At 36.3% G+C, this 11925-nt stretch overlaps 1 protein-coding gene and 1 non-coding gene across 2 annotated transcripts; one reads left to right on the forward strand and one right to left on the reverse strand.

Annotated features, from left to right (window-relative positions):
- The first annotated feature begins 1134 nt into the window (after positions 1-1134).
- On the forward strand, positions 1135-7944 carry LOC109176055 (stAR-related lipid transfer protein 7, mitochondrial-like). The gene is made up of 6 exons (XM_019325475.1): positions 1135-1838; positions 4310-4472; positions 6248-6430; positions 6527-6610; positions 7133-7214; positions 7317-7944. The coding sequence occupies exons 1-6, from the start codon at positions 1438-1440 to the stop codon at positions 7772-7774; spliced, it is 1371 nt and encodes a 456-aa protein (XP_019181020.1). The 5' UTR covers positions 1135-1437; the 3' UTR covers positions 7775-7944.
- TRNAE-UUC lies at positions 5824-5895 on the reverse strand. The gene has a single exon. It is a non-coding gene; the product is annotated as a tRNA-Glu (tRNA).
- Positions 7945-11925: the final 3981 nt, after the last annotated feature.

Consider the following 11925-nt stretch of genomic DNA (forward strand, 5'->3'; position numbering starts at 1 on the left):
GGACGTTTGGGACTTGCGTTTGAGTTCAGAAACTCAAGTCCCAAATGCATTTGAAATTTAATTATTATTTTTAAATGCTGACCACAAACGCAAATGGGAATTGCGTTTATACATCAAACGCAATTCCCACTTGCGTTTGATGGATTATCCAGGCGACAATGGGGAGCGGTGGTGGAGGTTATTGTTGTGACTTGTGAGCTCTACAAATTGGCAATATACAACTGTTTTTCACTCCCAATTTTTCTCTCATTCCTTTTCATCTCAATCTCTATCGACCCAAACACGTATCGTATACCGCAAAATAGGAAACAAAGGAATTCTCTCATCCTGCGCTTATAAAATGTTGTGGTTTTGGGGGTTTACAAGAAAACGTGGGGTGGGGTTTCGTGGGAATGCTTTAAAGGGTATAAATCTTCGCTATATTTAGAGATTCCGAGTTGTGTTAGTGTGTGCCTGGAATGGTGGTGGTATAAGATCCGGCGCGGTAGCCTCCATCTTCGGCGAGTTCAGCAGATCGGACAGTAGAACGATGGTATAGCTACGTCGTACTTCTCCAGCAGCAGCGGCTACCTCCGGCGCACCCTGTTTTGGCGAAATAGAGCAGATCTGATGAGCGGAAGATCTGGTGACCTCCATTACCTTCCGGCGACGACGGCGACCAACTTCAGCTAGAGGAGGTTGATTCTCCTCTAGTGTCATCCGACAATGGCTCCTTCGCGACGTCATGGAGATGACCGGGGTGTGGTTTTGACGGTGAAGGGTGCTGTGTATGGTGGCGGCAGTGGTCGGACTCAACCGACGATTTTACGTGAAGATTCGCTCCTAAGTTCAAGATACGCAAGTGAGAATTGCGTTTGATGTATTATTTTATACAAATCCCATTTGCGTTTGTAGTCAACATTTAAAAAAAAAAAAAATTCAAATACATTTGGGACTTTGGTTTTTGAACTCAAACCAAGTCCCAAACGTCATTTTTCTAAAATCGTCCACCTTTTTAGACCGTCACATTTTGAGAATTGTATGTTGGTTTTGTCACATTTGTCAATTTCCCATTGCGGAGAAGGATAGCCTAATCCAACAATGCAACATCTGAAATTAATTATTACTTGTTTCTTCAAAAAAAAAAATAATAATTATTATTACTTGTCCACAAGAATACTCGATCCCACAAAACTCGCCTGCGTTTACACGCTAAATTCCAGTCGGAATCCACACGAGGCGATTAGCCGTCCTGATTCTGCCACGTATTCATCCCTACCGGCAAGCGATCGATCTCATCGCAATCCCCCAGTCGAAATTCTGCAAAAATCTCTCCGTGTAGCTGCAATGATTCTCCATCTCTTGAATCCTTGCGGATACGCACATGAATACGCCTGCATATGCGTGCACACTTGAAGTATTTTTCTTATATTTGATTGGAATCTTAGGAGGACGAATATGGAGGTTGGGAGGTGGGTGGATCTCGGGGAGCTGGTCAATAGGCCGGCGGTGATGGAAACATTTGTCGACATTTTGCTCTGCGTAGTGCCGATTTGGGTGGCGGTGATGATTGGGCTCATGATCGGGTGGTCCTGGCGGCCGCGGTGGACTGGCCTCGTGTTTTTGGGCCTGCGTTCGAAACTGAATCGGCTCGTATGGACCGCTCCCCCCGGGTTTGGTGCTCGCAGGCTTTGGTTTGCCCTTACGGCGCTCTCGGCTTATTCAGTTGGGCGGAGGTTGTGGACTAATTTCCGCGGTAGGTCGCAGAAACCGTCCACCACAGATGATGCGGAGGGGGCTACATTGGTGGTTCCGCCTTCGTCTTTGGTCACGGATAGCAGCGGCGATGATTCAATCAGGTATGTATTCTATTTGAGATTTTTGTTTGTGAAAAGTTCTACGGAGTTTTAATTTGTGTAATGTTTAAAGGTAATTTTCTTTTTTGAATATCTACACTGCGGATAGTTATTTACAAAGCGAGTTTCTACTCCTGGGTTTTGTTGCCATTTGTAAACTGTTATGGTTCTTCTTTTTTTAAGATTCAGACTTTAGTAGCTCTATGCCTTCGTTCAATTGAAACTGAGTTAATTGCTTTCGCTAAATATTGCTGACAGAGAATGCTATGAGGCTTCACTGTACATTGTCTAGAATGATTATCAAACTGATTTTAGGCACTTGTGTCCACATTATAGATTTTGCTGTTGCATTTCTTCAGCAGTTTAACTCGAATGTTCACATAAATGTGTATGTTATACAAGTATGTCAATTACATAGCATGACTTCTAAAATAGAAAACTGGAGAAATGAGTCATTTTTCTAGAAAAATAGAGAAGTGGAGAAATGGAAAATCACTTGTGTCCAAACTTGTTTACTAAAACAATTTTTCCAAATTGAAAAATGGAGAATCGTTCTCCATTTTTCTAGAATTTGGACAATCCATTTAACTAATTCTCCAAATTTGGAGAAATGGAGAAAGTAGATCTACACTTCAATGCCTTACAACAACATTTCTAACCCTTTTTTCCTAGAGAAATTGAAAACTGGAGAAATGGGAAATTGAAGAAATGGAAAACTGAAAAATGAAAAATAGAGATATGCAGTAAACGACGATGAAACACTGTAAGGTGCTTTTCATCTTCCATAAGAATCTGAGAATTAGTGATGTTGAAAGAGAATGGCAATCATGCTTATAGGGATAAAATGGAGGGAAGAAGGTAAAGGATGTGGTAAGTGGTAACACAACAAATGACCACAAATAATAAAGTGGCTTAGCCACTAATTGAAGGATGTGCTCCTTCTCCACTAATAGTCTAAAGCTGATAGACGGTTAGACCTCATTTATGTTTTATATATTATTGCTCAACACCACTTTCTGACTTCAATTAGATGCAATTCCTATTCGGATGCACTAGTGATTGTTTGGCCCATTAACCCATAGCTTGTCACAGCTTATTCACTCTAACAAGTATAAATTGCGCCAAGCACATAGAAAACTCCCCTTTAAAACTGAAGAAGTGGTAAAAACCACTTTATATCAAGAAGTTCTGTAGTTGAGACTGTTTAAAAAAGCTTATTTCTCAGTAAGCTCCAACTGGGCCAAACAAGGACTTGCTGAAGAAAAAGGCAGAAGAATACTAATAGAAATTATAGAAGGTGCTACTGTGCTAGTGGTTAACATCTTACTGTCTGTGGTAATCCTGCCATTCACCTATTTGGGTAGGTTTTGAGTTCTATTTTATTTATTGTTCTTTGCTATAATGCCTTTGACTTTTGGGCTTTGGCAAAGTGAAGTTAGTGGCCTTTTCCTGTACCTTGTGAATATGGGTGGTTTTATGCAACTTGTCTCATTTGAAAATTGCAACCTTTTTTGAAGACATTTTGCTTTGGAGTTTGGAAATAGTTTGTCATTTGAATGTTATGGTACATCAATCAACCTTTTTTAGTGTAAAATATAATTTCTTCTAGGATATAGGTTATTTGATATAGGGAGAGATTGTTATATGTTAGATGTAGTGTCTTGTTCTATGTTCTATGCAACATGTCACACCTCTGTTCTAGCTTGCTTCTGTTAGCAATTTAGCATTTTTTTTTAAAATCCAAAATGAGGACAGGACCAATTTTTCTCTCAAAAGTTGAGAATTAGTTAAAAAGACGGTTTTGAGGCTTGCCTAAGTCTGAGCCTCTGAGGTGATGCTGTTACGCTCACTTACGCCCCAAGGTATACGCTCTTGTCTCAGAGCAAAAGGCGTATCCTTTGTGCAGGTGAAGCGCACGCAAGGGCAGTTTTTGAGGCATCAATGTGTGGACTGAGTAAAATGGGATTCGGAGACATGGATATTAATAGTTTGAACTGCACTGTAAGAGTAAGACTAAAGAGATAGGAGAGGTTAAATACACACTCTGACACTCTAGAATCTCTGGAAACTAGGAGTTAGAACTCAGAACTCTACAACTATCTCAAATATTAATTATATAATTAATAATTGATAATAACATTACTTCACACACACACACATATAGGGGTGAGTTCAAATAAGATCAACCCCTTCAGATCAGTTTTATAATTATTTTGGGGTTTATTTTGAGGCTCGTTTGCCTTTTTACACCTTTTGCAAATATGGATTGCTATGTAGCAACTATGCTACTGTTTGGAACTGTGTAGTTAATAATATGATCTAACAGTTACTGAAAATGTATGAAGGCACAATAATTTTGCTATAGGTAATTAAGATTTTGTAAATTTCATATTCCAATGCACTTGTAGTTGGTTTAGAGCATTAATGTAGCACTCTTGTCTTGTTGTCTAATATTAGTTTTGTTCCTCTGGCAGGGACATTACTGGAACTGCTGAACGGAAAGATGTGGTGACAGAGGATGATCTGCAACACTTACTGCATCTTCTAGATGGCAGAGATGGGAAGATGGCATGGCAGAGCATGATGGAGCGCTCTACATCAAACATGACATACCAAGCTTGGCGTCATGAGTCTGAGGTTTGTTTTAACTTTAATTTGGATATGTTTGTTTTCCCTCCCTTCTTCAGAAACATATTTTTATGCAATTTTTTAAAAACTGTAGCTTGCTTTTATAATGCTGCCCCTTTTTCCATGCTATTATTGCTTGTTTCGTTCAAAAAGGGAGTAGTTATCCCTTCACTAATGAGTAATGGAGCTAAAATTCTTGGAATTTGACAGACGCCTTGGGTGGACTTCCAAATGAACCGAATATTTAACAGTGGTTTAGAAATTTAAAACAAGCCAGAAACATATGAATAGATCTCAAATGTGAGGTAAATTTCATCTTTGCAAATGCGGACCACATATAAAATCCTTTTGTTAATGTTGAGGATAAATATTAAATAATAAATGGGCATATGTTACATCCCACATTGGTGGGAGATAGGATTATGACTACTAGATAAAGTTGAGTTTCTCCATATGTAACAAATTGGTGTACAATTTTGAGCTTTTGAGTTTCAACTCATATTTTGTGAATGAGCCTTGATGCTGTGTAATGTAGTTTGTTTGGGAGCAGGGTAGGGGCTCTATAGTTGGTTAAGTTGGTTATCAAAGCATGTAGTAGACAAAATTGTAAGTCATGTTGGAGTGACCTCCAAAATTCATGAGCTATGGAATTAACACCCTACAGGATAGGACCAAAAAATAAAATTAGATTTAAAGACTCATGCAACAAAGGTATCAAGAGCAAGCAAAAAGTCTAGGATTTGATCCCCTCATGTTAAAATCAAAATATTTCCACATAATTGATTCATCCACATGTTGTGAGGGTACATGTTCAGTATTGATAGCTTTTGGGTATGTGTGATGGACTGATGGTTCTTTCTGTGAATAGATGTTAATATGGTGACACTTCCTCAATTCAAGTAATTGAATCTTGGATCTAGTGTAGCCCAAACTCAATGCTTATGGACCTGAAATTCTATCTTGAGATGATAATTTCAAAAACCTTGAGTTTGGATTTCAATTATGGTTCATATTTTAGTTTTTTGTTGTTGAAGGGGTAGTTGAATTTTTAACTTGTCTGAATATAATTTATTTTAGTTCTCTTTCATTTACTTTTCCTCCCTATTGGCAGATAATAATACATGCTAAGATTTCAACATATTACTTAGCTTATTTAGACATTCTATGAGATGTATTTTACCCTATAAAAAGGGGAACCAATTTCAATGAAAGAAAAGCAGAAATTCAATCCCAAAAAGGGTCAAAGGGAATTTTGGGTCTCAAGCAAATCCAGTATTTTCTTCTCTGCCTTTTCCAACTGTTATTCTCTATTCATTTTTCCTTATGTTTTCTTGCCCATGATGAGAGAACATAACATTGGTTCCATTGCCGGGAATCGAACCCGGGTCTCCTGGGTGAAAGCCAGACATCCTAACCGCTGGGCGACAACGAAACCAATGTTATGTTCTCCCGTCATGGGCAAGAAAACATAAGGAAAAATGAATAGAGAATAACATTTGGAAAAGGAAGAGAAGAAAATATTGGGTTTGCTTGAGACCCAAAACTCCCTTTGACCCTTTTTGGGATTAAATTTCTGCTTTTCTTTCATTGAAATTGGTTCCCCTTTTTATAGGGTAAAATACAACTCATTTTTCCTTATGTTTTCTTGCCCATGATGGGAGAACATAACAGATAATTTCATACTTTCATGTTTGGATATTTGTATTAGCTTTAAAATTGCATATTTGGGAAATCATGTATTCCATGGTTGAGGATGCTACTGGATCTTTCTTTTTGTTTCCCAGACGGGCCCAAATGGGATGCTACTCCGGAGCAAAACAGTGTTTGAGGATGCTACTCCAGAACTAGTAAGAGATTTCTTTTGGGATGATGAGTTTAGGCCTAGATGGGATCCTATGCTTGCATACGTCAAGATATTGCACGAATGCCCTCATACTGGATTTATGATACTTCACTGGATTAAAAAGGTCTTTTTGATATTAAATCAGTATTACTGATAAACAATTGTGGTGATTTCACTGTTCAAGTTGTATCTAATACTAAATTTACATGAAATTGTGCAGTTTCCCTTTTTCTGCAGTGATCGTGAATACATTATTGGTAAAAGAATATGGGAATCTGGAAGAACATATTATTGTGTAACAAAGGTACGAGTTCCTCAAACATGAATTATTTTGGACTTGAAAGTTTTGGGAGAGTATTTTTGCTTGGATTTGCTTGGACCTATAATCATCTTATTGAATAAAAAGTTTTTGGGATGAACAAATTATTATCACTCAAGGAATTAAAAGTGTACTTGTCTACTTTCTGGACACATAAAAGATTCAAACTTACTCTAGTATGCCAAGTCAATTATTTTGCTTTAACAGTAGTGCAAATCAAAACAAGAAATTCGCATTTGAGATGAAGGGTGCATTTGGGAGAGCAGTTGGAGCGGTCCATAACTCCAATCGCAAAAGTTTCAACTATTCCCATCTGACCACCACCACAGCTTTAACATTTCCATTTTCACCATCTCCCAAATGGAGCCGAAGTATATATCATTAGCCATTATTTTATTAGCTATTGTTCGTATGCTTACATATCTTTGAACTGTAAATCCTTTCATTGGCATATACATAGGGATGTTTGAATCTAAATATGTTCTAAAACATAAACTTCAACTTCAGGGTGTCCAGTATCCAGCTTTGCCAAGGATGGACAAACCTAGGCGTGTGGATCTCTACTTTTCAAGCTGGGTTATTAGTCCAGGTAGGTTATTTAATTTATGGACATCGATGAATGCCTCTCATTTATGCTTCATCCCTTCACCGAAGCTCCCAGAACTAACCTGCTCTTTACACCATTATATAGTCGAGTCACGAAAAGGAGACGGACAATTCACTGCATGCGAGGTCACTCTCATCCACTACGAAGATATGGGAATTCCCAAGGATGTAGCAAAGCTGGGTGTTCGGCATGGCATGTGGGGAACTGTTAAGAAGCTGCATTCTGGGTTCCGGGCGTATCAGAATACAAGGAAATCCGACGCCTCAGCAGCATCTAGGTGTGCATTGATGGCACAAATCACAACCAAAATTTCAGTTGACGAAGGATCTAGTAGTAGCATGGAGCCCGATTCCAGCGAGGAAGCAAGAACCCAGAATTCAGGTGTCCAACAACGGAACAATGGCAGTGGAATTGACTGGCGATTACTCGTGATTGGAGGAACTGTGGCAGTAATGTGTGGTCTTCATACAGGATTAATAGGTAAAACTTTGCTATTTGGGGCAGGGCAGAGACTGGCTAGGAGAGGGCAAAACCGTAGGTGAAGAGGTTTTCAGGCAATTGCAGCATCTTATATTCTTATGTACCGATTTTAGTAATAACACAATACCTTTATTAGTTAATTCTTTTTTGTATTGTTAATTTGGAAAATGGCAGCAAACTACATCTTTCACGTTATTTTAATTTGAGACTAATGAATTTACTTAGATATTAGTTAATTTGTGCATGAAACTCGCAATATAAAGTGGTATACTAACTCCACAACTAATTTTTAGGGAATCATTTTCTGCAAAAAATAAAAAAAAATAAAAAAATTAGTGAATCATGTATTGTCGTCTCGTTACCTTAATAAATAATAATAATAATAATAATAATAATAATAATAATAATAATAATAATAATAATAATACAAGTCAAATGATCGAATTTCACTTCTTTTTAACAATATTGCAACATGTAATTCATGATAATATATGAAAGTATATCATGTTTATATATTAAAATATGTTTAGGTACTTCATTAGTCTTTATACTATTTAGAAAATGTTCAATTTAGTCTCTGATATATATGAAATTATATCATGTTTATATATTAAAATATGTTTAGGTACTTCATTAGTCTTTATACTATTTAGAAAATGTTCAATTTAGTCTCTGCTACTCTACTATCAAATTAGTCAAATTAGTTCATGTACTATTATTAAGAATAGAATATTTTTTTTTTTAAGAGAAGAATAGAATAATTAAGTACAATTATTACCATTGATCAAATTAGTTCATGTACTATTAAGAATAGAATAATTAAATACAATTATTAACATTGTTAGTTTTTTTTTTTTTTTTTAAACCGTTAAACATGCTTATGTGGTAGATGACACGGCAATGACGTAATTGTTAAATCACTTATTAATAATATGCTAACATAAAAATATTTAAAATGTCTCTAAGAATTGAACCTATGACATTAGAACTAGAATACTAATAACTTACTTTTCACATCTGTAAACGCGAAAAACTTGAATTGTATATATTCAAAATTCAAAGTATCGGTTACAATGAAGTATCAAGTATATATCAAACGGGAAGGGGTACAATCTCTGTATATGAGAAGTCCTCTAATTTCTCTACTAGAAGTATGTCTGTTAAAAGTGTGCCAAATTTGAAATATGCCAAATTGGAAGTGTGCCGAGTTCAAAGTATGCTGAACTTGAAGTAGTTCTTTGTTGGAAGTATGCCGAATCCGGAATATGCCAAATTAGAAGTATGCCGAGTTCAAAGTATGTTGAACTGGAAGTATGCCGAGTTCAGAGTATGCCGAACTCGAGTAGTTCCTTGCTGAAGGGCCTCCGGAGTTAGTAGCTTGTTCTTCAATGAAGGGCTAATACGCAGTACAACTGCGGGCGTGTTCCAAATGATATCCTGGAGAGATTTCGGCAGAGCTTCGATATGCGGAATTCCAGAGCTCTCATTCTTTGAAAATGAAACCACTATTTATAGTGGTGAGGGTGAGATAAAATCTCCAACCAACTCTTAATTCCATATTTAATTTAATTTCTTTAATTAAATTAAGGAATGTATCGGGACACCATCGTGTCCAGGTTCATGATTTCATTAAATTTCCAAATAATATCAAATATTCAAATTTCTCAAAATTATATAATCCACATATAATTTTGATGGGCCAAGACCAAGTCAAACCCGCTAATTAGGCAACCCAATTCATCCAAGCAGCCTGGTCCAACTCGATTAAATATTTCATCATCTCGGGCCGAACAATCCATCATTCAATTACATTTAATTAAGTAACTGAACCAATTAAATATTTAATGGGCCATTTAATTAACCCAATTAAATAAATATTAGTCCAATTAGCTCAATCATAGTAATTAATTTAAGAATTAAATATTCACCACGGTCCAACAATATTATTTAAATTTTCAATGCTTACAACATCAAATTTAGAAATGACAATTTTAATCTGCCCTAGGAATATTCATGTGCCAATTTGAAACTTAAAGTGTATATGTTTGAATTTTAAGGTACATTAGTTTGATAATGGTGGGAGGAGATCATTCGCATCCAGTTGTTAGGTATCGCGATTTTTTTAAATTTTCCTTCATTCTGAGTCATTGATCTAGATTAGATCAACGGTTCAGATCTTACCCTATTTTCACCTGGGAGTTCCTTCGCACATAAACCATCCCCTATATAGGGTCTGGTTCCTGTGCGAGCATGACTGCCCATACGAACGTGCGGTCATTTATCATTAGGTATGCAAGAATGCACCACAACGAGTTTAGAAATGCACCAGGTTATGGTGCATTTTTGTGGTGCATTTGTGGATTTCACCTTTGAGCATTTCTGAACATGTTGTGGTGCATTTATGCATACCTAATGGTGCATGAGCACACGTCCCACGGTTGTGCATTTTTATGGTGTATTTGTGCATTTCACCCTGGTGCATTTATGAACACCTAATGGTACAATGCGCACGGGAACTATATATATGTGTGTGTGTGTGTGTGTGTTCCCAATCTGGTGAGAACAAGGTGTTAGGTGAAAATGTGTGGTCAAATCCACACCATCGAATATTTGATTTTGCACGGTCATGATTAGATTCGTGCAATTCATTATTTGCACAGTGCAAACAACTATACATATTACATAGTGCAAATTACTAGACATATTGCACAGTAAATATCAACCCTTAGATCACCCAAAATCAAGGGCCAACAAAAGACCACACGACTGAATGTTTGATTTTGCACGGCCATGATTAGATCCGTGCAATTCATTATTTGCACAGTGCAAACAACTATACATATTGCACAGTGCAAATAACTAGACATATTGCACAGTAAATATCAACTCTTAGATCACCCAAAATCAAGGACCAACAAAAGACCACACGTTCTCACCTAACACCTTGTTCTCGATCACTTGATTAGAAATCTATATATATGTGTGTGTGTGTGTATTTTTTTTTTTTTTTTTTGAAATGCTTGTATGGTATTTTTTACTGAAAATGTATGTTATTAGGTTGATTTCAATCGAGATGATGGATACGAGATTAAGAAAGATGGACATCAATTTAAAGTGAAGCTTGAAGCTAGAACATGCTCTTGTAAAGCATGGGATTTGAGTGCATGTGATTCCTTGTCTGCATGCTATATGTGCCATCTTTGACAAATGAAAAGACCAAGAGGATTATATTGACCAATATTGCTATGCAAAGGAGGTATATCAAATGACCTACAAACATACACTTGAGCCCATGAATGAGAACTCTTCTGAGGAAATATTGGCTCCAATCCCCAAAAAATTACAGAGAGACCGAAGAAAAAAAAAATTGTGAGGCAAATAAAAGGACTATGTTGAGTAGGGTCGAATAATTATGCGATGCTTCCTTTATAGACATATGGACACGTAATAAGATATGGAAGGCTAGAAATTATTTTTGTTGACAGTGCTGTATTTTGTGAATATGATAGGACATATTTTTGGCCATGTTATAGCAGTAGTTTTAGAAAATATATATGTATTCTAATGCTTATATAAGCGCTTAACTACAGCTTAATGCAATTATTATATGATTAGTGTCTACACTGAGTAAATTTTATTATGTAATATATTATATATAGCCTTTAAATTGTACCAGAAAAATCATGCATATGCGTCGAACTCGATGATTGAGAGGATAATGTAATACAGAGTAATTTGCAACTAATATATTGGAAATATTTATTTATTATATTAAAATATTTATTGATTAATCAAGATTGTTACACATTATATTTGCACCATTGCAAACAAAAAAATAAATAAATAAATAAATTTATGTATTGAAAAATTATAATACAAATTTTAGAATTAATTCTCTGCATTTATACCCTCAATTGTTGTGCCAAGATGCCGATAAGGTTGTTGCTAAAGTTAGAGCATCCATATCACGAATTCATGAGGGGTTATTTCACGAATTTTAAAACATTGCATCCTACTTGGAAGTGAGAGAAATAGGTAAGAGAAAATAAATAAATAAATAAATAAATAAATAAATAAATAAATAAGTAAATAAAGACTCTTTTACAAAGACCCAGTGCATGGAACAGTGCAATGCCACGGGAAGGTGGAACAGCTGAATGTGTTTCGCGCACAGCAGTAGCCCACATGGGCGCGTCAGGCGCGCGAGTAGTCT

Source organism: Ipomoea nil, unplaced genomic scaffold (assembly GCF_001879475.1).
Source record: "Ipomoea nil cultivar Tokyo-kokei standard unplaced genomic scaffold, Asagao_1.1 scaffold0688, whole genome shotgun sequence".
Lineage (NCBI taxonomy): Eukaryota > Viridiplantae > Streptophyta > Magnoliopsida > Solanales > Convolvulaceae > Ipomoea > Ipomoea nil.

Excerpts from the sequence above, each read along its gene's own strand:
- LOC109176055 (XM_019325475.1), top strand. The coding sequence starts at position 1,438 with ATGGAGGTTGGGAGGTGGGTGGATCTCGGGGAGCTGGTCAATAGGCCG. Across the intron at positions 1,839-4,309 it reads AGCGGCGATGATTCAATCAG|GGACATTACTGGAACTGCTG; the intron begins GTATGTATTCTA and ends TTCCTCTGGCAG. Across the intron at positions 6,611-7,132 it reads CATATTATTGTGTAACAAAG|GGTGTCCAGTATCCAGCTTT; the intron begins GTACGAGTTCCT and ends CTTCAACTTCAG.